Source organism: Rhinolophus hipposideros (genome assembly GCF_964194185.1).
Source record: "Rhinolophus hipposideros genome assembly, chromosome: 18".
NCBI lineage: Eukaryota > Metazoa > Chordata > Mammalia > Chiroptera > Rhinolophidae > Rhinolophus > Rhinolophus hipposideros.
The window spans coordinates 18,309,154-18,333,779 of record NC_138064.1 but is presented as its reverse complement, the minus strand read 5'-3'; the positions used below and the strand labels follow the sequence as shown (position 1 = coordinate 18,333,779).

The 24,626-nt window shown below is 39.0% G+C and overlaps 1 protein-coding gene across 1 annotated transcript in view; it reads left to right on the top strand.

The window, feature by feature from the left end:
* DNAH11 (dynein axonemal heavy chain 11) overlaps positions 1-24,626 on the top strand; it is a 287,853-nt gene that overhangs the window by 134,839 nt on the left and 128,388 nt on the right. The window contains exons 44-53 of the mRNA XM_081079668.1: positions 173-346; positions 4,176-4,380; positions 7,058-7,223; positions 7,931-8,033; positions 9,382-9,621; positions 11,133-11,294; positions 11,565-11,758; positions 15,097-15,259; positions 16,215-16,338; positions 16,762-16,904. Of these exons, the coding sequence (XP_080935794.1) occupies positions 173-346; positions 4,176-4,380; positions 7,058-7,223; positions 7,931-8,033; positions 9,382-9,621; positions 11,133-11,294; positions 11,565-11,758; positions 15,097-15,259; positions 16,215-16,338; positions 16,762-16,904 (1,674 nt within the window). The remainder of the gene's footprint in view (positions 1-172; positions 347-4,175; positions 4,381-7,057; positions 7,224-7,930; positions 8,034-9,381; positions 9,622-11,132; positions 11,295-11,564; positions 11,759-15,096; positions 15,260-16,214; positions 16,339-16,761; positions 16,905-24,626) is intronic.

Genomic DNA, 24,626 nt, shown 5'->3' with positions numbered 1-24,626 from the left:
ATTATAGCGTATTTGTAGTTATTTCTTTTTCTTGGGTCAGTTATTCAATCCCATTTGTAATTATGACTCTGTACACTGCCACACTGTCTGTTCAGCAAGATTTGGAGGGGGTTTGTGTGTGTTCAGAATTATCTTTTAAGTCTGTAATAAGGACTTCTCTCATTCTCCTTAGCTTTCTGGTTGTCAAGCTGAATTCAGTCGGTGGTGGCATAAAGAGATGAAAGCAGTGAAGTTTCCATCCCAGGGAACAATCTTTGATTATTATCTCGACCACAAAACTAAGAAATTCTTGCCTTGGGCCGATAACATCCCCAAATTCACTATGGATCCAGACGTACCTCTGCGGGTAGGTGTGTGAAACATAGAGACTTTCAAGCCGATTTGAGCCTTTGTTTGTTTGTTTGTTCTTCAGCAGTCTTTTTTCCCCCCTGCCTGATGGGTAAATTATTGTTGGTAATGGTCAGCATATACGTATTTCCTGTGAGAGAAGAATCGCGGTTATAGAAACAGTCAGTGAATTAGCTCTTATGTTGCTGCAACTTCTTTTTAAAAATTTCAACTTAGTTCTATGGTAACAGCTTTCTTTATATTTTCCTAGAAACACTATGAGTTGTATTAAAAGTTAGAGGCATATTTCTATAGTTCAGTGATTCTTTTTCCTGACCTTATTGTAAATTTCTTAGATAGCCGATTTACGTATAACATTCTTTCAACCCCCCACCCCAAGCCATCAAGTGAATGTTTAATCTCCTCAACTGATGTGTTTCATATTTACATAGCAGCTGGCAAATCTCCATGGATCTTTCTCTTTTTCAATTGTTTCTCTTCATAGACTGTGCTTTTACATTTCTCTTATGTCAAATTATTTTTTAGTCATCTTTTAATTTGGTCTCCACCTGTTTTCATTTTCATTATATTTTTTTCTCAAACTCGTCATTCTTTTTCATGTCAGAACTTATTTCAAGTAGTGCTATATGAATGCAATACAGGTGATTTTTATGGTATTAATGAGGAGGCAGCTAGAGTCAAATGAGAAAACCCAATGTATTAGTTTCCAGGAGCTGCTGTAACAAAGTACCACAAACGAAATGGCTTAAACAACAGAAATTGTTTCATGGTTCTGGAGGCTAGAAATTCAAAATCAAGGTGTCAGCAGAGTTGGTTCCTCCTGAGGGCTATAAGGGAGCGTCTCTTCCATGCCCCTCTCCTAGCCTCTGGTGGTTTGCTGGCCATCTTGGTATTCCTTGGTGTGTGGCAGCATACCTCTAATCTTCACGTGACTTTTCCCCTGTGTTTGTGTCTCTGTATTCAAATTTCCCTTTTTATAAGAACACCAGTCATATTGGCTTATGGGACTATTCTATTTGTACTAATGTGCTAGAGCTGCCATGACAAAATACAACAGACTCGGCGGCTTAAACATTGGAGATTATCTCAGTTCTGCAGGCTAGAAGTCCGAGATTGGCGTGTCAGCAAGTTTTGTTTCTCCTAAGAATGCTCTCCTTGGCTTGCAGATGGCCACTTCTGGCTGTGTCCTCACATGGTCTTTTCTCTCTGTGTGCGTATCCCTGGACACTGTCTCCAAGTATGTCCAGATTTTCTCTTCTAAGGACACCAGTCAGATTGGATTAAGGCCCACCCTAACAGCCTTGTTTTAACTTAATCACCCTTTTAAAGATTTTATTTCTAAATACAGTCACATTTTGAGGTACGGGGCATTAGGGCTTCCACATAGGAACTTTGGGAAGACACAATTCAAAGTGTAACACCTAACCATGAGGAAATTTATTTCACAAACCAGAAATTCAGAGGTAGGATGGCTCCAAGACTGATTAATTCTGTGACTTGGTGATATCACCAAGGATTCAGATCTTTCCAACTCTCTGCTCTGCTCTTAACACTCGCTCCATTTTAAGACTGGTTTCCCCCTGGGTCTTAAAATGGCTCTGGTGGCCCTGGGAGTTACTGTCAGAGGGAAAAGAGACTTTCTCATATCTTTTTATTAAGAGTGAGGAAACATTTTTTAGAAGCCCTAGAGCAGAGCGCCTCCTGTATCTAATTTCCAGGGATCACATGCCAGCCCTGACGCAGTCTCAGGCCATGGTAATGGGGAGGCTGTGGTTGGCTCTCACGAATCAGGCCACTGTAGGAATCACATCACTACAGGCGTGGGGCAGAGCTTCCACAGAAGCACGTGGCTGTGTGGAAGAGGCATGGAGACTTGAACAAAGTGAGAGCTCTGACAGGAAGGAAGACATGTAGGAATGGGTGTTGGGAGACAACAGCAACGTCTGCTCCATCTGCTTCATATAGTTTGAAAACTCTGCTTGTGCTCAATCTCCTTAGACTTCGCCTACCTAGCAATATTATCTAGCTGGTTGAAAGCTGTGAATCCGCAACTAACCAAAGACCAAATTCTGGTCTCACAAGGTTGGTGCACCCCGATCAATGATACCTTTTATCCAACAAGGAAACTATCAGGACGTCGTAGTCTGACTTTGTACACAGTTGTGCCAAATGTGGTTGTTTGATTAACAACTTCTTAACATATTGGAAGAGAACTATACCGAGTCAGTAATAATAGCCAATGCTGATATTACATTACTCTACGTCAGGCCCTTTTGTAGTTGCCTCACATAGATTCACTACCTTAATCCTTACAACTGTCTAAGTCATGGACTGTTGCTACCCCTTTTACATATGGGTAAAAAAGAGGTACCAAGAGATTCAGTAATGTGTCTGCAGTCCCTGCTCTGATATACATTCTGTGTCTCAGGCTCTGGACAGACTTGGGTTTGAAGCCAAGACCCCCCACTGTGACCTTGGTGAAGTCATTAACGTTCTCTAAGCTTTAATCTCTCCATCTCAGAAATGAAAATAATAACAAAGCTCTCCACATAGATTTGTTACGTGCCTCATAGGACATAATGCATGGAAAGTGCTTGGTACAGTACCTGTCACATACTCAGCTATCAGTGAGCATTAATTATTGATATTAATGTGTACAGAAGGAGCTAATGGCCAAATTAAAAAGCAAATGATGACAACTAGCACCAAGAAAGGAGAAAAAAATACTATAAAATTCAATTTATTTTTTTTTAAGTTGTCTAGGAGTGTTCAATGTGGCACAGAACACACAGTCTGCACTTTTCAATAGGTCCTGAGAGTATCACTGAATTATAACAACGTTCTGGAGTAAATGTTCATAATCCTGAACATGATCCTGAATGATCTGTAAAATACTCAGTTGTGTTCAGTATATGCTAACCACGTAGGGAAGAACTTTTTCTATCATGGAATTTATGTGTTTTTCTTAATGAACAATACAAATCCTGCAAGTAGTATTTTATGCCGTTTGTAATTTGGCCAGGAGGAACTGCAAGAAATTGTCAACTCTCTTTTCATTACTGTGCAGGATTCTATTTCTGGCATATCTATATCTGCTATCCTTTTCCTAATCTTATATATTAGTCTGTGTTCCCTGGGCCTGATTTTTATTTACATTCGTATTCTTTATTTTATTTTATTCCTGTAAGCTAGCTCAAATTCTTTGTCAAACAATGTAGTATCTAAATAAATAGTTCATTTTCAAAGCAGAAACATTGTTATATTTTTATAAATAAAGCAATACACAGTAAGTTTGAGATGTACTTTGGATTTGTGACTATTGCACTTAAAGCCACGGTTTCTGGCAAACTGGTCTCCCCGCCCCACTGAAATCCTTTAGTATGACGTATGTATAATCGTTTGTCACTTAATCTGACCAGGCCAAAGCATTGCTACCAACTTTCATTTATATGTGGCTTGACTTGTCAGATGTTTTGTCCGCAACTAAAGAGTGGTGGATGGTTTCTTAACTGTTTACTGTATTCTCTTGTATGTCTAACACGAGGTTGAGCAGAGTGTAGGTATTCAGTACTAGGGAGCCTTGAGTGCTGTTACTTAATTTGGAAACTATAAATCAGTTGCTTATGCCATAGCACTTCCCAGTTGCTCTCCTCAAGCTATGATGTCTTGCATTCTGACAATTCAACATGGAAAACTTGGTGGGATCTCCTGCTGCTGTGGGTCAGAATTCACTGGGTCACAACTCTAAAGTAACTATGTTTGATTCATATGTACAATTTTGGAATGCCTCTCTCTGACCTTTCTCTCATTCTGTGTTTTCCCCTCAGAGAGTTCTGGTTCACACATCAGAGACAACTCGTCTGAGATATTTTGTAGAGCTGCTGCTTGAGAAAGGACAACCGCTCATGCTCATAGGCAATACCGGAGTGGGAAAAACAGTCTTTGTAGGTGACACGCTGGCACGTCTCTCAGAGGAGTACATAGTGGCCCGTGTGCCTTTCCACTACTATACAACCTCTGCAGTTCTGCAAAGTAAGTGTCCCTCCTGTTTCACTCCAGAGAGAAGATCCGAAACCATCAAGGCCGTGACATGTAACCCAAAGAGATGCTCATCTTCTCTAGACTGTAGACGTTTCGCTTAGGCCTCAGATGAATTTTTATGTATTGTAGGTAAATATGCTTTGTTCCAATAGTGTGGTTTTGGTTTTTTTGTCTCTCTCATGACTTTATTTGGGCTATTAATCTTTAGAACAGCAAGAATTTGCTTTGCCTCTAAGCCGTGGGGTTACTTTTAATGAACTTCATGGAGCAACATGAAGATATGCTCAAGGAAGAGGGTTCTGGTTACCTTTTCAAGTAAAGGATTGATGGAGGAGAAATTCATTCAAACTGTAGATGAAATGACAGGCCACGAGCTGTTAATTAAATCTTGGAAGAACTAAAAGAAGGATTTTAAACTGTTGAATACATGTATCAGTGTAGTCAAAAGAACCACACAGATTGTGGCCATTCCGAATTGAGAAGGGCAAGCACAGTAGACTTGGGAAGTAGAGGAGAAATGATATAAAGAGGTGATATTAGTAGGCCTGTCACTAAGTCCAGCAGAGTAATGAGTCATATTTTGGGGTGGGGGAGGCAGCAAAACTCCCTGTTGTCCAATAGTTTATTGCATCTGTTGAGTTGCCCTGCATGTGATTTCTGTGTTGTGAATATACATGGGTATGTGTTGTTACTGTTTTCTTAGCTAATATCAGTGGAGATTAATAACAAATGTTCTTACTCACTGACATCATTAGCTCATACAAGAGAGATTCTTCTGTAATCTCTTCTTAATCAAGTTTGTCTTCTTTGTCTTTTGAATGAAACTGACTCAGCAGTATTTCATTCATTTCTTTGGCAAATGTATACTATTTATCTACTTTTCCCCAGGCACTGTGTCCAGTACATATTTTTCATTCACAGACACAGAAGAAGAGATTACTTTATCACTTGTAAATGGAAGATTAGGGCTACAATTCAATAGTTGAACTAAGTACTTGACTGTGGTATGAGTTCATCTTGCGAATTCGTGAAAGAGATACAGACGTAAATAAGATTTAGAGATTGCCTATTAGCATGAGGAATAGAAAGCACCTTTCTTTTCTAAAGAAAGTTAGGATTTCCAGACCTTTGAGATGAGGTGGTATACAGACAAAAATGGGATTTGGGATAGAAGAATCAGCTTAAGCACACACATGAAAGAGAAAATTGTGGGATACAGTCAATTAATTGAATCTCTAAGTTGACTGAAGCGCAGTGAGGGGGTAGAGGATAGGGAAAGGGCTGGCGTGGTGGGTTAGAGTTCATATTGTAGATCGAGTGCCCAACTGTCAAGTTTGCCAAAGAAAAGGGATTTCTGGAACTTGGGACTCTTAGTGCTAAAACTGGGATAGTCCCAGGCAACCTGGGATGGCTGGACACTGTAACTGTAGAAAGCAATGAGATACAAGCTGAAGAGAATGTATCTCATTTGGTAGGAAATGGTGAGTCATTGATGGGGAACAAGGAAGTGACAAGATGCAAGCTACACTTTGGGGGAAGTCTGAGGTGGGGAGACCAGCCCCCCACCCCCACCCCACCCCGAGTAATGTACTAGCTGAATGTAGTGTTGCTCTGGACTAGAATTGCAGAGAGGGAGGCCAAAAGGAAGAGATGTGAAGAACCATTTACAGGCTGTGGTTGGGCAGATCAGGGACCAGGAGAGAAAGATTCTGCTGAGGCTTTGCATCAGGCTGACTGGGAGAGTATTAATCCCATAAACAGAAGCACAGCAGGCAAAAAGGAAGAGGTGCATTTTGAGTGTGCAAGACGCATATTTGTTGTTAGCCAAACCTCCGGGCACCGATAGCTAACAGTAACTGATGCCCAGCAAGCATTTGGGAATGCAGGTCCGTTGCTTGGGAAGAAGGGCTGTTAATTTATTCATTATATGCTTTATTTATTTATCCATTTGTTCATTTAACCAATTACTTGTGACTGTCATCAGGAATGCTGCGGTGGACATCATACAGTTCCTTGTCCTCAAGTTATTTGTAATGCAGTTGGAGAGTCTACAAATAATTAGATGCTACCTTGCAAGCACACATTCTTTGGGATTGTCTACACTCATGATTTTCTCTCAAGCATATCGACACACAGTCATGTAGGCACATGAGGAAATGTGACGTGATGTGGACACAGGATAACGTGTCTCCCTATCATACTGTCTTGGACTTCTGCACCCTGATAGCTCCAGAAGAGAGGTCTAGGAGACTGTCTTGAGCTGTCCCCAGGTGCTCCTGCAAGGGCGGTAGAGAAGGATAGCGAGACCAGGCTGTAGCTGGACGGGCGGCAGGCCATGCATTAGAGTGGGTACAGGGAGGAAAGTGCACAGATCAGCAGTGGTGTTGGCTCAGATGTCATGGCAGGGTGCCATCATGCGGCAGACGTTGATTGTCCAGCAAAGCACAGGCAAGGTGAGCTCTGGCAACAGGAAGGAGGTTGGTTGGACAGCCTGACATACGAGGAGATGACCAGAGACACAGTTCTAATATTAACCTGCAGACGGTATTAACCTGAAGTCATAGAGTGGATGAAATGGACAGAAGATGAGGAAAAGCAACAAAGAAGGACTAAGGACAGAATGTTACATTTTATCTTATTGGTGGACAGAATTATATATTTGTTTCAGGAATTCTTGAGAAACCACTAGAGAAAAAAGCTGGTCGTAACTATGGTCCAGGAGGAAATAAAAAATTGGTTTATTTTATCGATGACATGAATATGCCCGAAGTGGACTTATATGGCACGGTTCAGCCCCACACGCTGATTCGACAGCACATTGATTATGGACACTGGTAAGTGAGTCTCTGTATTCTCAACTGAAATCTAAATATAATAATAATAATATTCCATTTTTAAATGTTTAATAATAATAATAATTAAACATTTAAAAATGGAATTACCCTAATTTCTTTCTCTTCTGAGGAGCATTTTCTGTGATACCTTTTGGGTTTCACTTTGCACCCCCCTTTCATCATCTTCAATGGAATACATTCCCTTTGTGTCTTGGGAAGAGTTGGTTTGAAAAGTATCTTGGAAACATAAACTGTCCAGTTGAAGTGCTAAACTCTTTAAGACATTGACTCACACTGAATCACTTAGAGAAGCTTGACCTTTTTTCTGTGAGATGTAACCATTTGGTAACATCTGGGCACTGCAGTCTGTGATCTCTGCTGTTCCCTAGAAAGAGAGCCCCCCGCCCTGCTCTGGGTATTTCTAACCAGCTATTTCTAATAGCATTACGTGAGAATCGATAAGCATTTAAGAGTATGTATTGATTCAGCTCCAGTTGTTGATTCTGGCATCAAAGAAGCCACAACGCCTTCAGTTTTCCAGACTTTTGTTTTTATGTCTCTGAGAGAAGGCTAACAAGCCGAACGTCACAATGCGGCGGTAAAGATGAGAGGAGGCAGTTGGTGATGAAGTCCTTTAGGAACTGGTGGATTTTGTTGTGCGGTCATCTTCAATTTCAGGACTTATGGTTCTGTTTTCAATCATGCAGGTATGACAGACAGAAAGTGATGCTTAAGGAAATCCACAACTGTCAGTATGTGGCCTGCATGAATCCGATGGTGGGCAGCTTTACAATCAATCCTAGACTACAGGTAAGGTGTCAAGTATTGCTTTCTCCCAAATAGCCCCTCATTACAATACCGAAACATTGTAGGTCTTGATTCTTGGCACTTTTCAGTACAAATTAGGGCTTCTACTGGACATTTGGTTAAACATGTAAGCTTTTTTCTTTTCTTTCTTTTTTTTTTTTTAATTAATAGACTTTTTAAGGGCAGTTTGGGTTTACGAACTGTTTCAGCAGCTTTAGCTGGAATTAGAGTGAGTTCCCATGTACTCCCCCATTCCCTCTACCTCATTTTACCCTACTATAAACAACATCTTTCATTAGTGTGCTGCATTTGTTACAGTTGATGAGCCAATGTTGATAAGTTACTATGAACTGAAGCCCAGAGTTTACATTAGGGTTTATTCTTTGTGCTGTACATTCTATGGGATTTGACACATGAATATTGACAGGTGTACACCATTAATGTATCATACAGAATAGTTTCACTGCCCTAAAAATCGCCTTTATTCTGCCCATTCACCCCTCTCTCCCACCCCCTGCCTGAATCCCTGGCAACCATTTGATCCTTCGCTGTCTCCATAATTTTACCTTTTCCAGAATGTCGTATAGTTAAAATCATATAGTATGTAGCCATGTTAGATTGGATTCTTTCACTTAGCTTCAATATGCATTTAAGTTTTTTCTATGACTTTTCATGGCTTGATACCTATTTCTTTTTTATCACTGGATAATAATCATTATAGGGATGTATTACCATTTGTTTATCCAATCATCTATTGAAGGATACCTTAGTTGTTTCCACATTTTGGCAATTATGAATATACTGCTATTAATATTTATGTGAAGGTTTTTTGTGTGCACATAAGCTTTTTAATAATCACCACCAACAACAACAACAACATACATACAGCATACAACACTAAATGTCGCCTACTCAATTACTGGGGGTCAGCTGGGGGTCAGCTAGGTGGCCCATGATCTTGACTGGGCTCATTCACATGTCTGGGAGTTACTGTCTGTCAGCTAATCTCGGATGGCTTTGGCTGGAGTTATTGGGACAATGTGGCTCTGCTTCATGAGTCTCTCATCCACCAGTAGATTGTAGAATTTGTAGAAAAGGTAGAACCTTAAAAGAGCAAGTGGAAACACACAAGCCTCTGACAGTGACTGTCACACTGTCACTTCCACCTCATTCTGTTGGCTCAGTCAAGTCATATGGCCAGGCCCAGAATCAGAATGAATGGCACTGCAAAGTGAAATGGCAGTGGGCATGGATACAGAAAGGGAGGAAAAAAGAAGGCCTTTTTTCAGCAATCTACTGGTAACCATTATAATCCCTGTTTTACATTTCTTATATGTGTTTATCTTTTCAGAGACATTTCACAGTGTTTGCATTCAACTTTCCATCCTTGGATGCTCTAAACACCATCTATAGCCAGATCCTTAGTTTCCATTTCCAGCAGCAAGCATTTGGTCCATCAATTCTCAGGAGTGGCCCTACATTGATACAGGCAACGATCGCATTCCATCAGATGATGACACATATGTTTTTACCCACGGCTGTTAAATTCCACTACCTCTTTAATCTGAGAGACCTATCTAACATCTTCCAGGTACCTTGAGGACTCTCTGTTATGCATTGGGATGGAGGAATAAGTATAGTAATAGTAATGGTGTTTGATTATGGAACTTAGTTTAAAACTGTGCTACGTACTTTGTATATATTCTTCCATTTTACATCATAAACTTCTCTGTGGAGTAAGTATGGCAACTTTGTCATTCCCATTTTATCATTGAGAGCAGTGGTTCCTCTCGGGTTGCATAGAGACAGCAACAGAAGCAAGGGTAGAGGTCTGGACCCCCATTTCATTTATTCCGTATAAATATTTGAGTGCTTTGTTTTTGTGCCAAGTAAGAGGGATAATTTGTTATTTTTCATATTTATGTGATATGATTTTTAAGCATACGTCAAGAAAAAATAAAATTTCTTAAATTGTTTTGGTATGACATTGACTCTTCCATTACCTGGTGAAAGGACAGTGTGTATGTATTTGATTTAGAAAGAAAATTCCAAACAGGCAGTTTAAAACCTGGAATTATTTAAAAATCCACCTAATTTTGTCTATCCTGTACAATAAAAGTCGCCGCAGAGTTATTTACAGCTTAAAGTTTTTTGTGAGAGAGCTAGTAAAGTGGGAAAATGTGAAAACTGCATGGGATTTCTTTTTTTATATCTGATCTTTGTTTCTTTATATTTTTATAACCCTCTTTTCTTAATCACCCCACAACCTCCTCAAAACCATGATACCGCATCAGACAAGAGCTTCCTAAGAATGTGGAGTATTCCTTTCCATCTTCCTATTTCTAGCACCTACTTGAAAGACTGTGCTCAATAAAGTGTTGTTTAAAAGCAGATTTTTAATCGTAGAAGAAACAGGAAGGGAGGCCACAGGTGACATGGGTTGAGAAGCCTGCCTGCTCACCATTCATACAACCAGCTCCACTTAACATTCCCAAATACTTGTTTAGCCTTTTGCAGCTAATTCTCTTCAACTCCCTTGGTGTTCTCCTGAGTCTACAGCAAGCTGACACTCTTCGTGAGGAGTGCGTCTCTATGAATACAAGAGGCTGAGGGCAGTGTTGAGGGAGAGTGGGAGCTAAATGTTTTGGTGCTGGTACCCACAGAGTGTGAAGTCAGGCTGTTTGCTTTTGGTTTCAGAGTCTTCATCTGTGAAATGAAAGAGTTAGATTAACTGATACCAAAGGATATGAGAATAAAAAAAATGATGATTCTGTGGATTTCATATTAGCTGTTTATACTTTGGTTTTGGAAACTTAATCTGTTGGAAAACTTAATAGGCAGAGGTTCTCAGATGCAGTATTTAGTTCCTGGGCTTACTCTTGAAATTCAGTCTTAGCTACATTCCTAAAAATGAATATAACGATAGTAAATGTTCACAATGTTGCCCACTGGAGAGTAAAACTACTAATAATGACTATTGGTGTTTCTTTTAACTCAAGAAATTGCTAAATTCAGTATACAGTTAAAGAAAATGTTAAAGAAAAATATCTTAGAATGTCAGTAGCTTCTGAATTTTCAATTTTTCCCTTTCTTGCTTTGAAGGGGATTTTATTTGCTTCTCCTGAATGTTTAAAGGGTCCAAATGATTTAGTACGCCTGTGGCTTCATGAATCTTCTCGTGTTTATGGAGACAAACTGATAGACACAAAGGACTGTGATTTGTTTCAGAAAAAAATCCTAGAAACGGCTTCTAAATATTTTGAAGTAAGTGTATGAATGTTCGCGGTCTCTGTTGGCTCTGGCACTGATTAATGTTGGGGCACAAGTCAGATATGGATGCGAATCCATTGTGCAAATGCCTACCTTGCTTAAATAGCTGCAATTACAGAATATATTTGGTCTCTACTTGGGAACATTCCATCCACCGACCCATGGATTGATCTGCAAGCTTTTCCGTTGGTAGGCTACTCTGCCTCTAGGGGAATCATTCTGGTTGCTTGACATGACCATATTTTTCTGTGCCTTCTTCTGCAGGATGTAGACAGTCACATCTTACTTCAACAGCCCCTCATCTATTGCCACTTCGCCGATGGTAGGGAAGACCCATGTTATATGCCAGTGAAGGACTGGAAGGTGCTGAAGACAATTCTTACCGAGACGTTAGACAATTACAATGAACTCAATGCTACCATGCACCTAGTTTTATTTGAAGACGCCATGCAGCATGTGTGAGTTGACGAGTTGTGATCCTTTTTGACAAAAGTAAACATGCCTGGGGACCCACTATTGTTGTTTCTCAACAGATCGTTCTCAGCACTCTGAGCTATCAGTTTTTCTCTATTGTTTGTCCTACAATGTAAAACTATAGTGGCTCTATTAATTATGTCACAATCTTAATACTATCGTACAAAGTGTCCTCTGAAGTATCCTCATAGCCATAATTTCAATTTTATTTCACTGTATCCCTGTTAGGTAAAATAGTAAAAAAGAAGATAAGTGACTCGTTCAAAGTCATGAAGTTTGTAAGTGACAGAGACAGGAAGGACTCACACAGATTTTCATTGATTAAGCATGTGTACTGAGTGCCTGACAAGTGCTAATCAGGAACATCACCAGGCTATTCAGTACTTTTGTACAAATTAGGAAAAGGGGAGGGACATGTTTTCTCAGCAGACTATTAGAAGAAAGCCCCTGTTCTGGTCTAGAGCTTGGCTGACAATGCTCTCACTCACCTAGACTGGGCACCTGTGCGCTGCACGGATTATGCAGCCATCTTTAGCACCCCTGCTGTCCGATATTGTTCTAGGTTTGGGGGATAGAGTAGCAAACAAGACTGTCCAGTCCCTTCTCTAGTTGAGCTTCTATTTTAGTGATTCACATGGACATTTATAAGGACATGAACAAAGAATTAGAAAAATGTCAGAAAGTGATGTGCCATGCTGACAAATGAGATAGGCTGATTCTGAGAAATAAAACGTGAATTCCCAAAGGGGAACTGGGTATCTATGGGAGGAGATGGCATTTAAGGTGAGATCAACATGATACACAGGAGCTAGGTATGGAAACATTTGGAGGAAGAACATTCGAGGGGAGGGCAGATTTCCTGAGGCCCTAAGGCTGAATGTACAGAAACAGAAAGAGGCTGCAGCGTGCAGAAAAAGTGGGGAGAGCAGTGTATGACAAGGATGGATACGCAGGAATGGGCCTTACTTATACAGGATACTTCCTTATAACCAGAGGAAAGAGTTTCACTTTTATTTTAGGTTCAGTGAGAAGCTTTCAGACAGATTTTATCCTGGGAATGACACGATCTGTTGAATAGTTTTACGTAGCTTGTCATTGCTGCCTCTATGTGGGAAGTCTTTAATTGCATCTTTAAGTCCAAAACCATTCTCGTACTCACCATCCCATCGTGTGTCATTGGCTGTATTAATTTGCTGGAGCGGCTGTACCAAAATGTCCTAACCTCAGTGGTTTAGAAAAGCGGATATTAATTGTCTCACAGTTCTGGAGGCGAGAAATCTGAAATCGAGGTGTCAGAAAGGCCACGTTTCCTCTAAACGTACTGGTGAGACTCTGTTCCAAAATTCTCTCCTAGCTTCTGGTAGGTCCTTGGCTTGTGGCAGCTTAACTCAAATTCTCCCATGACATTCTACCTCTGTGTGTGTCTCTGTCCAAATTTCTCTTTTTTATAAGGACACCAGTCATATTCGATACGGGGCCCACCCTACTCTGGAATGATATCTTCTTACCCTATTATTTCTGCAATGACCCTTTTCTAAATAAACTTACAGTCGGAGGTACTGGGAGGTAAAGGCTTCAATATATGAATTTGAAGGGACACCATTCAGTTAATAACACTGGCCTTTTTAATAAGTGATATTTGGGCAAAGATTAAAATAATGACATCATGATTAAAAATAAGTCAAAAAAGGAGGCCCTATGTGAGGAAGGAAATCCAAACAGGCCAAAACAACAACAACAACAAAAAAAAAAACACTGGAGAATTCAATTTTTAGTAGAGTTACTCTTTAAAATGTTTAGCCCAAGTGACGAAGAAAAACTCTGGAGGCTTCTCCATCATCAGTTATTATAAGCATGTTAAGTATTGTTTTATTAATCCCTTGGCAGTTGCAACCCTCTGATTACAGTTTTAGTTAGAATCTCTGACCATGGAGTTAAGTGAATTATGAGTAACACTGTTTCTGGTTGGGTTAGTATACACTGCGTGTGAATGAGCTCAGCTAAAAGAGACCTCCCACTGACGTGAAGGGAAAGGGTCTTCCCATATTATCCTTCAACATGCAGTTCTCAATGGCCTAAAAAGAAAGGCTGTGCTTTGATCAGGGTTTATGAGCTAGAAGTGGATTTCCCCAGTGTTAGAGATGATTTCAGAGCAGGTCCTTGAGTGTCGTAGAAGGAGACTTTGCTGCCTAGAGAACGTTGTGAGATACAAACCCCAAAGCACACATTAAAATGAAATGAAAACGCTGCTTTTTAACTTGGGGTTTCACTCATTGTAAGAGTAATTTTGTGGCTTTCTCAAGGTGGTGTTGTTGGGTGGTCAGGTTAAGTAAAACTCGACAAGATGGCTGAGCTTGTAAAAGTCCCTTGTCTGTTCAGTCATTGAAGGTTTTCAGGAAATGCTCCCATGTGCTTTTCCTAGTTTAAATGATCCCAACTTCATTTTGTTCAAGATGTGTTCTTTTAAAAAACAATCTAGGTGGACCATTTAGGGCCTGAAGTTTATATTCATTTCCGAAAAGCAACCTAGAGCAAACACAGTGTTGTCCGATTTTTTTGCATTTGGGTGTGCATATGCTTATCTTTTGTTTTGTTGCTTTCATTAATAGTTACAACATAATTATGACATACTTCTTCAACCAAACCCATATTTTGATTGTGTTAAAGCCAACCTATTCCTAACTATAAAATGTAGCAATAATATCAACAGCTAAGCATTCAGCATCTCTTCGATAATGTAGTACAGGGATGAGTTGACCTTACTAGAAATTTAACTGTGATTCTGAATGATTTCAGTAAATTTTATAGAGTGCTCAAGGCACAGGGAAAGCTTCAATGCAAAGGAAGTAAGAATCACGTAAAGAGGCAAGTATTTGATCTGCATGAAGTAAGTCACGTGAATGTTTGTTGGCCTAAACAAGTCCATCCTTTCCAAATTAATTCTACAGCAAAGGTTTCTGGCACAAAGACATTCTCCCTTTGATGTCGTTGCACGTGGATGCTGATGTGGAGTTGGCAGCTTTCTTGCTCATCAAAAAATGTGAAGCTTAGATAAAAGGCCTTGGCTATGTTTTCTTCCTTGAGTTATGGTGGAGAGTAATAAGGCAAGAAGAGAGTCCAAGAGGTTATTAGCATGAGGCAGTCCATGCGACAAGCAGTATGCAAAGGCAGATACAGGCAGCATCTTTGTTTGACGGGGAACAGAGGAAGAAACACTAAAGGTTTGAAATAGAAATTGGAGTTTAGTATGTAATTTATCTGAAAAATAGAACAGCCACAGTCCCTGGTTTTATGCTGCTGTGGGTGCACCTTTTCTCACCAGGTGTCGCATCAGCAGAATCCTCCAGACCCCTCAGGGTTACGCCCTCTTGATTGGAGTGGGTGGCAGTGGCAAGCAGAGCTTGTCCCGGCTAGCAGCTTATATTTGCAGCCTTGAGGTCTTCCAGATCTCTCTGACTGAAGACTTTGGAATCCAAGAACTTCGGGTGAGTAAAGGTGATAGATAGGCCCTCCCTCTCCCCTTCTGCCCGGTGGGTCAAGTAGTGCTCCCGCCAGTGAGCACACTCCACTCCCAGGTGTGGCCAAGGCCTCTCCAAGCATGGGAGGGTGGGGAGGGACTGTGCTCTTTAGAGGGTTTAGTTTCTCCTCTCTGGTCAAGTCAGTAATAGGAGATTTCTATAAATACTTAGAGGTATATAAGCCTGTATTCCTGGCTCAGAAAGTATTTTATTAAATACTTGCTGACACAAACATGTTTCTTCCTTTGCATTGACCACACCTGATTTTCAACACTATTAGTATACCTGTATGATGGAGAGAAGTCAAGAAGATCCTGTCTTTACAAGGGCAGATAGATTCCTTCCACTTTGGATAAGATTATGAAAATAAAATGCAGTGGAAATACATTCAAGAAACTCATGTGTTTTTAAAATTTGGCTCTTTAATCACAACAGTACTTACAAAATAGTACTTACAGTTTGATCAAGTGCTATTTTAAACCCAAAACAAAGACAAATCACAGGCTTTCAAGATTACTAAACAAAACGAAATAAATAACCGAACAAAAAGTGTTTTCAATGAAATAGTTGTTGGAAGGAGCAGGGACTTCGTTTGACAGCGTTGGTTGACAAAGGCGTCACAGAATCCATTTTCACTCGATTAGAAGGGAGCCGTTCAGCAGCGGCGGCAGCTGTTTTTATCCCTATGCTCCATTAGCCACAAACATGACACTCATCATTATATGCTGCAAATGGAGGTGATGTCAGGCTGTTTGCCCCTATCACGGGGTCACTGAGAGGAAAGAATACATAAACAGAGGGCGAGTACACTGTGCTGCTCTCGTGTTACAGTTACTCCATTCTTCCCAGCACGTGCACGCATACTCCCAACGTCACGTCAGCATTTTAACGAAACATGAATGATGGCCTCTTTTCCTTACAGGAAGGTCTTGCCAATTTGTACGTCAGAACTGGAGCCAAGAACATGCCCACTGTGTTCCTGCTGACAGACGCCCAGGTTCTAGATGAGAGCTTTCTCGTGCTGATTAATGACTTGCTGGTATCAGGTGATTAAACCGACACAGTTCTTGAAAGATCTTCCCCGATGACAAATTATCTCTAGTTTCAGTGAACTTTCAAGAGAGAGAGTTTGTCTTTGAGATGTTTGCTGGGGCAGTCTTTGGGGAGAAACCCAACTTACCTGAGGTGTATTGCTTTTCTCAGTCTGCTTTTGGAGGTGAGGGGCTTTTGGTGAAGTAAATGTTATTTCTACGTGTTACAGGTTCAGGGGGTGTGTTCACCATAGCTCATCCTCAGAGTGTTTGTGTGTTGTCAATGCAAACAAACAAAAACGGCATTTCTGATTTCAAAGTCTTGCTTTATATTTAAGCTGGACTTTGTATGGTAAAGCATTTCAAGCATTAAAAAGTCGTACCTAACATTTAAATTGTGAGGTCTTGCAGTAATTCTCCTCATTCCATTGGGGGCAGGAGAAATCCCGGATCTGTTCAGTGATGAAGATGTAGACAAGATAATTTCTGGAATTCGTAATGAAGTTCGTGGTCTGGGCATGGTGGACTCCAGAGAAAATTGTTGGCAGTTCTTTTTGGCCAGGGTGCGACTACAGCTCAAAGTAAGAAACACTCGCTCTACTTGTCTATTATGTAAAACCTGCTGTTGGAACTATGATACGGTTTTATTTCAGGATTCACGTCCTGAGTTTGAATTTGTCATTCATTTTGCAAGGACTTCTAGTCATTCCTGGTGAAAGGACATTTGCATTTCTGCATGTCCAGGTCTGGCGTGTCCCTGTCCCTTCCCATGATGCTGAGCTCTTACATAGCTTGTGCTGAGCAGATACTCGATTGAACTGGGTCTGGTCTCTGATCTTGAGCTCACACTATCATAGGACATAAGAGCCCTCAAATAATTGTAGTACGGGATCAGTGTAAACAGTGCTGTGGGATTACAGAGGAGCACTGCATCCTTCCTAACGGCAGTGGCCGTCCTGGAGGAAGGGAGGTGCCGTGTATCAAGTGTGGATTGGAATTCACGGGAAGGGATGGGGTGGGGAAGCACTGTCAGGGAGAACAAATAGCATTTGTATAAGAGTAAGCGTGGCCCGCACAGCACATATTTGGAGAAACCTAAGGTAGCTCTAAATGACTGGAACATAGGATTCCTGTTGGGAGAACGAGGTGGGTCAGGCTGGGAAAGTAAGTTGGGATGAGATGAGGGGTTGTAAATCATTAAGCGAACAGTGGAAGAGGTTTGAATCAAGGAAGTGAATTATGTCAGCACTTCGGGGCAAGTCCTTTAGGTGTATTACTCAGACAACCTGAGGCTCAACCCCAGGGTCTCCCCCATAGACTACTCTATGCTTCAGTGTAGTTTATAAAAATGCAATACAACCAAGTAACAGCAGCAGTAAAGATCAAGTATTGTAACAAAACAAGAAACACCTCCAAGCTCATGGCAGGATGCCAATTTAAGGAAACGTCAGGCTTCCTATATAAAAATGGTTAGTAGCCTAGAAAAGTTACTACTTTGCTATTGCTATTATTCCATACCTGTCAAATTAGTAACAAGCTCTGGGGCTGCAATCGAGCCTGGAGTATACAGGAAAAGGGAAGGGACAGTGACATTAGCCGTGAACATATCTCTACTTGGAGTTATAGAGTAATTGTAAGGTTCTCCTCCACCCAACTATCAAATTCCACTTGAATCTTACTGAGCACTTCCGGGTTGAGGTTAGAAGATGAGAATTTACAGTTCAGTTGCCCAAAGAGTTTTCTCCCCATCAAAAATGTGACAAAGAATATGTTTGCCAGGTGGTAACAAGACCAGGGAGTTCTCCCTGTTCCACTGTGATATATTTGGATCAAATTTTCTTTATGAAACGGAAAAACAAGTACAATAATAACATTCGAGATAGTAATGTTATAAATCACTGGCTGTCAGATTCAGTTTCTCAGAACAACAGAACCAACATCACCTAGAAACTTTATAAAAATGAAAATTCTCCAGTTACACAATAGACATCTTGAATCAGAAACTCTGAGTGGACCCAACAATCTCTGTTCTAACAGGGTCTCTGGGTGATTCTGAGACACACTGAAATTTTGAGAACTGTTGTTAAAAATAATACTAAATGCTAAAATGAGCATTCTTTACATATATCTTTTTTATACACAACTTTGCTTGCTTCTGTAGAATAAATTCCTAGAGGAGAATTGCTAGGTTCAATAGTTACAGCTTATAGTGGTTTTAAAATATGCGTACAAATTTTTTGATTCTCTTGTTACTCACAGGTGGGGTCTAGGTCCGCTTTCTTTGAATCTGGGTGGGCTTATGACTCCTCAGTTAATAGGGCAAACTGATGCTGACTAACTCTGAGGCTAAGTCATAAAGAGCCCACTTTTCCACTGAATTGTACATGGTTTTCTTTATAAGCATTCTATGTATACGAGGATCTTAAGTAATTAGTCTTATATATGTGTCTCATACATGTTTCCTTGTCTATCATTTGTCTTTTTAATGCATAGATGGGAAACGTTTGTTTATTTGTTTATAACTTTCAAGTTTTAAAAAGGTTTGATGCTAGAAAATCAGCATTTTCCTTTATAGATTTGGGTTTCTTGTGAATTTAGGATAGTGTATTTCTCTCCAAGATTGTAAAACTCTTCACTAAAAGCAGTTAGCACTCAATCGGGCAATAAATAAGCGACTAGCTGAGAACAGTTCTGTAAAGCCTCCCACATCACTGAGTCCAGATTTGCTCAGTAATCCCCTAACAGACTCATGCTTTCTGCTCTCCCGCCGGCACACATCCTGATGCCTCCTGCCTCATGATCACAGAGTGAGTGCACTGGGGTCTGTATTCCAGACAGGAAGAAGACTTGGGGCTTCTGCATCAGGAAACCAAAGCTTCCCCCTGAACCCCAAAACTCATGTCTTAATGGCCACAAATGCGTCACATGCCATCTCTACCTACCAGGCAGTGCGGGGAAGTGAGTATTTGAGTTTGTCATATGGCCTTTATGAATAAAGTTGGAAGAAGTTGGAAGGGGATTTTGGAATAGCAGCAGTATCAGTCATTCCTGTACCTGTGTGCTTACGCACTGTATGTTTAAAACTTCAGTACACGTGGAATATATTTATTATCATATACGGTAAAGAGTGAGCTGAGAAGTCTCAGGTTATTTCTTTCCAAAAAGATGTCATTTTATCTCCACATCATGTATTGCTTCCTTACTGATTTGAAGTACCACTATTGTTTATTATAGGCCAAGTAACCATATTGATTGGGTCCATTTCCAGATCCTCTCTTCTCTTGTCTTGATAAGTCTCTCTACTGCTGATCCCAGCCTTGTGCTATGTAAATTATTAAAGTTTTCTTATACATTTTTATACCTAATATCTAATTTTTCTGTCTTGTCTAGTTTTTCTTTGTTGTTCTCACATGTTTGTACGTCTGAAGAAACATCAGAATCACTTTGTCAAATTCTATAAACACATTGCAATCCTGCTGCATGCTAATTTTATATTAGGGAGAATTTAATCTTTATGATATAATGTCTTGTCTTGCTTTTGTAGAAGCAATATTTCTTTTATAAGATTTCCTAATGGTGTATGGTGTTTCTATAGGAGAGCTATTGATTTTTAATTTTATAACCTGTTACCTTACTGCCTGTCTGATAGTTTCTATTAGTTGCTTGATATCATATAGCCTGCAGGTAATATTTTATCTTTCCTAATATTCCATCTACCTGTACTTCCTCATTGCATTGGTAAATCTACAGAAGAATGTTGAATGTTAAATGGCATTCCTGGGAATTTTGATTTGTACATTAATGAAGATGTTTCTAATGTTTCACTGTTCTATCTTACGTTGGCTTTTCATTCAGGATGTATATCTTCTCAAAAATATCTCTTATTAAATTCCTTTCAGTATGTATTGAGATAATTATATGGGTTTTCTCCTTGATTTTACTAATAGTCACATAGTACAGACTGATGTACAGAAGGTTTACATTTTTATATTGTTAAATCCATCAGTCGTTTCCTGCATGCGTTTCCTTTGATCTATGCTTAAGCCGGATTATCGAAACTGAGGTCAGTTTCTGTTCATCTCTATTGTTTTCTACTCCTCTTCATAATCTCATTTTTTAGTATTGACGTCGGTACAAACTAGAATTTATTCTGGAGTTAGATATGGGTCATTTTTCCCCCATTGTCAAAGGATTATTAATTAAATAATCTGTCTCTTCCCTACTAAAATGAGGAGGAGGGCTTTTGTTTGTTTGTTTGTTTGTTTGTTTTGTTTTGCTTCATTATGTTAAGGAAGAATAGGATATCTCCCTCAAATACTCCTGATCTTTTTTGGCCTGGTCACTTAGTTTGTTGCATCATGGGAAAGGTTAGTGGTCTGCACCTTACCCTGAGGAAAAAATAATACTGCATAAAAATGGGTCGTCTTGTAGTTAGAAAATGGTAGCCTCTCTCTCTTCAATCTATACAGATTACTCTAAAATCCTTGGAATTTTTAAAAAGAATTCTGGATTGCTCTATGTTAGTTTTACATATCTTGATATTCACCAGCATGTACTAAAGACTCAGAATTTCTGATGAGCTGATATTTTCTTTGCGTGTGTTCCTCGCTGGGCAACATGGGAAGCTCAATGTGTTACAAGGGTGGTGAGCACACCTGGCAGGTCAGGCTAAATGATGTGAAGTTGCCACCCCATTACCCATGCTCACCACCCAAAGCCAGCTACCATTTGGAGTGCAGGGGCAGTGAGAATCTGTTGGCATGCAAACTGTGACCTGCGAATCCCGCAGGGCAATTCCTATTAATGACAATCAGATGTGTCCTTGGATTGCCTGAAATAAACCAATGACTAAATACCAAATGCCTTCTCTCCTTCACATTTGTATGTGTGCATCTTCCCCTACGCAATTGTCACCTTGCAGGTAGCACTTTCATCTTCTCTCCTGCTGACTTTAGTTAAACCCCAAACTTCTCTTTCTTGCCTGCCTTCCTGGCCATCTGATGCCATGGGGAAAAGAACGCTTGTTGTATGTAGCAGCCCCTGAGTCTTTCCCAAGATTTTAGATGTCTGTCTTGTTCTATATCTATGTTTCTATTTTCGTGTGTGTGTGTGTCTGTCTGTCTGTCTGTCTATCTGTGTCTGTCTATCTATCATCTATCTATCTACCTATCTGTCAATCATCCATGACAGCCATTTCTGATAATGTAAGAAATATATATTCAGATGTCAACTATAATTGAAAAATTAAAAAAATATATATATTTTCATAGTAGAGAATTTAAAAATACAGAACCATGTGAAAAAATAAACACTACACTTACTAATATTACCTAGAGATAACTACTGAAACATGTTGGTATATTTCCTTCCAGTTTTCTATGTGTATACGAGTATGACATACAAAGTACATATTGAGAACTAAATTTTTTTCACATCTTTCACAGTTTTCTTTACCACCTCTCTTTGCCTTTTTGATTAGAAGGCTCCCATGGAAAAAAGTATCCAACGATTCCAAGAATTTAGTGTATGGAGTGATCTATTTAACTGAAATGTACTTTTTCCAAATAACTATTGGTATAAAACTTTTATCCATTTATACCCTTTGTCAAATTTCCTATTGGTTTGTTATAATTTTTATTGATTTATAATAGCTCTTTATATATCTAAATAAGATTCATATGTCCATAATGTTCTTGCCTATTTTACATATTCCCAAAGCTTTTTCAAAGTGCACCATAATTCTGCTAATTTTGCTTTAAATGAACTCTGTTTTACATTTATACGTATTAAAACATGTCTGATTTTTCCTCTGCAGCTTTTGTGTGTTAAGACTTTTTTATGAGGCATTTCCATACTTCATGGTTAGGATGATATTATCTTGAATTTTCTTTCAATTACTTTATAATGTTTGTAATATTTAGCCCTGGTTTGTTGTGTACAGTACAATATAGCATTTTTACTTTTTTCCCCAAAATTGTTTCAACATCATTTATTATATAATTATTCACCACTGATTTGAAATACTACCTGTCTCATATATTAAATGGTTTAATATGTGAGATTATATTTCTGGATTCTCTATTATGTTCCATAAATTTGTCTATCTCGGTTTGCTTAAACACCAGACTGCTTTGTTTATTGTAGCATTATAGTATATTCTGGAATCTAATAGAGCAATATTCTCTTCCTTTTCTACATTTTTTAAAATTTATTTTTCAATTGCAGTTGACATACAATATTATATTAATTTCAAGTAGACAGCATAGTGATTAGACATTCAACTACCTTACAAAGTGATCACCCCGATAAGCATAGTACCATTTGACACCATTCATAGTTATTACAATATTATTAAGTATATTCTCTATGCTGTACTTTATGTCCCTGTTATGGTTTTTATAACTGGTGATTTGTACCTCTTAATCCCTTCACCCATCTCTCCAACCCACCTCCCATCTGGCAACCATCAAAATGTTCTCTGTAGTTATGAGTTTGTTTCTGTTTTGTTTGTTCATTGATTTTTTTTTTCAGATTCCACATATAAGTGAAATCATAAGGCATTTGTCTTTCTCTGACTTATTTCGCTTAGCATATGTATGGACCCCTAGGTCCATCCATATTGTCACAAATAGTAAGATTTCATTCTTTTTATGGCTGAGTAATATTCCATTGTATATATGTACCACATCTTTATCTATTCCTCTATTGATGGGCACTAAGGTTGCTTCCATATCGTGGCTATTGTAAATAATGCTGCAGTGAACATAAAGATGCATAAATCTTTCAAATTAGTATTTTGGATTTCTTTGGATAAATACCCAGACATGGAATTGATACCTCATATGGTGATTCTATTTTTAATTTTTTGAGGAACCTCCATATTGTTTTCCATAGTGGCTGCACCAATTTACAATCCCACAACCAGTGCACGAGGGTTCCCCTTTCTTCACATCCTTGCCAACACTTGTTTTTTATTTTGTTGGTGATAGCTATTCTGACAGGTATGAGGAGATATCTCATTGCGCTTTTAATTTGCATTTCCCTAATGATTAGTGATGTTGAACATCTTTTTAGATGTCTATTGGCCATCTGTATGTCCTCTTTGTAGAAATGTCTATTCAGGCCCTCTGCCCATTTTTTAATTGGATTTTTTTTCGTTTGTTTTTTGATGTTGAGTTGTATGAGCTCTTTGTAAATTTTGGATTAGCCCCTTATCGGATGTATCACTGGCGAATATCGTCTCCTATTCAGTAGGTTGTCTTTTTGTTTTATTGATGGTTTCCTTTGTTGTGCAAAAACTTTTTAGTTTAATTTAGTCCCATTTGTTTATTTTTTCTTTTGTTTCTCTTGCCGTAAGAGACATATCCAAAAAATATAATAGTGATGTCAAAGAGTTTACTGCCTATGTTTTCTTCTAGGAGTTTCATGGTTTCAGGTGTTATTTATGTATTTAATCCATTTGAGTTTATTCTTGTATATAGTGTAAGAAAGTGATCCAGTTTCATTTTTTTGCATGTATCTGTCCAGTTTTCCCAACACCATTTATTGAAGAGACTGTCTTTACCCCACTGTGTATTCTTGCCTCCTTTGTCAAAGATTAATTGACCACGTAGGCATGGGTTTATTCCTGGTCTCTCTATTCTGTCCCATTGATCCGTGTGTCTGTTTTTATCAAAACAGCCAGTATCATGCTGTTTTGATTACTACAGACTTGTAATATTCCTTTTCTACATTTCCTTAGCTATTTGTATCTTCACTTTCACAGATGAACTATAAAATCAGCTTAACATTTTTAAAAAATCCAATAAGAATGTATAGCCTATTTTGGGATGATGGATCCATTTTCAACATTGAATGTTTCCATCCATTCACTTACACTGTTTGTTTGTTTGTTTGTTTGTTTGTTTGTTTGTTTATTTATTTATAAGTTTTATTCCCTGATAAGGTAAGTTTTTCTCAGTGTTCTCGTTTTCCAAATGTTTTTTGATGTTCTTAGCTTTTTTTTAATTCCACATGAAATTTAGAAATATTTTGTTAAACTCCACTAATCTTGTTGGGAATTATTAGAATTGCCTCAAACTTCTTAATGAACGTGGGAAGCATTAACATCTTTATAATAATTGATTTCCTCCAGGAATGTGTCACACTTCTTCATTTAGACAAAATATCTTTATTGACCTTCAATAAAGCAGCTAGCTATCTTCATATATGTTTTACACAGTTCTTATTAATTTCTTTTGTTGATATTTTATGTTTTTTGCTCTTGCCAAATTTTCTAACTGATCATGGTGGATATATAAGAA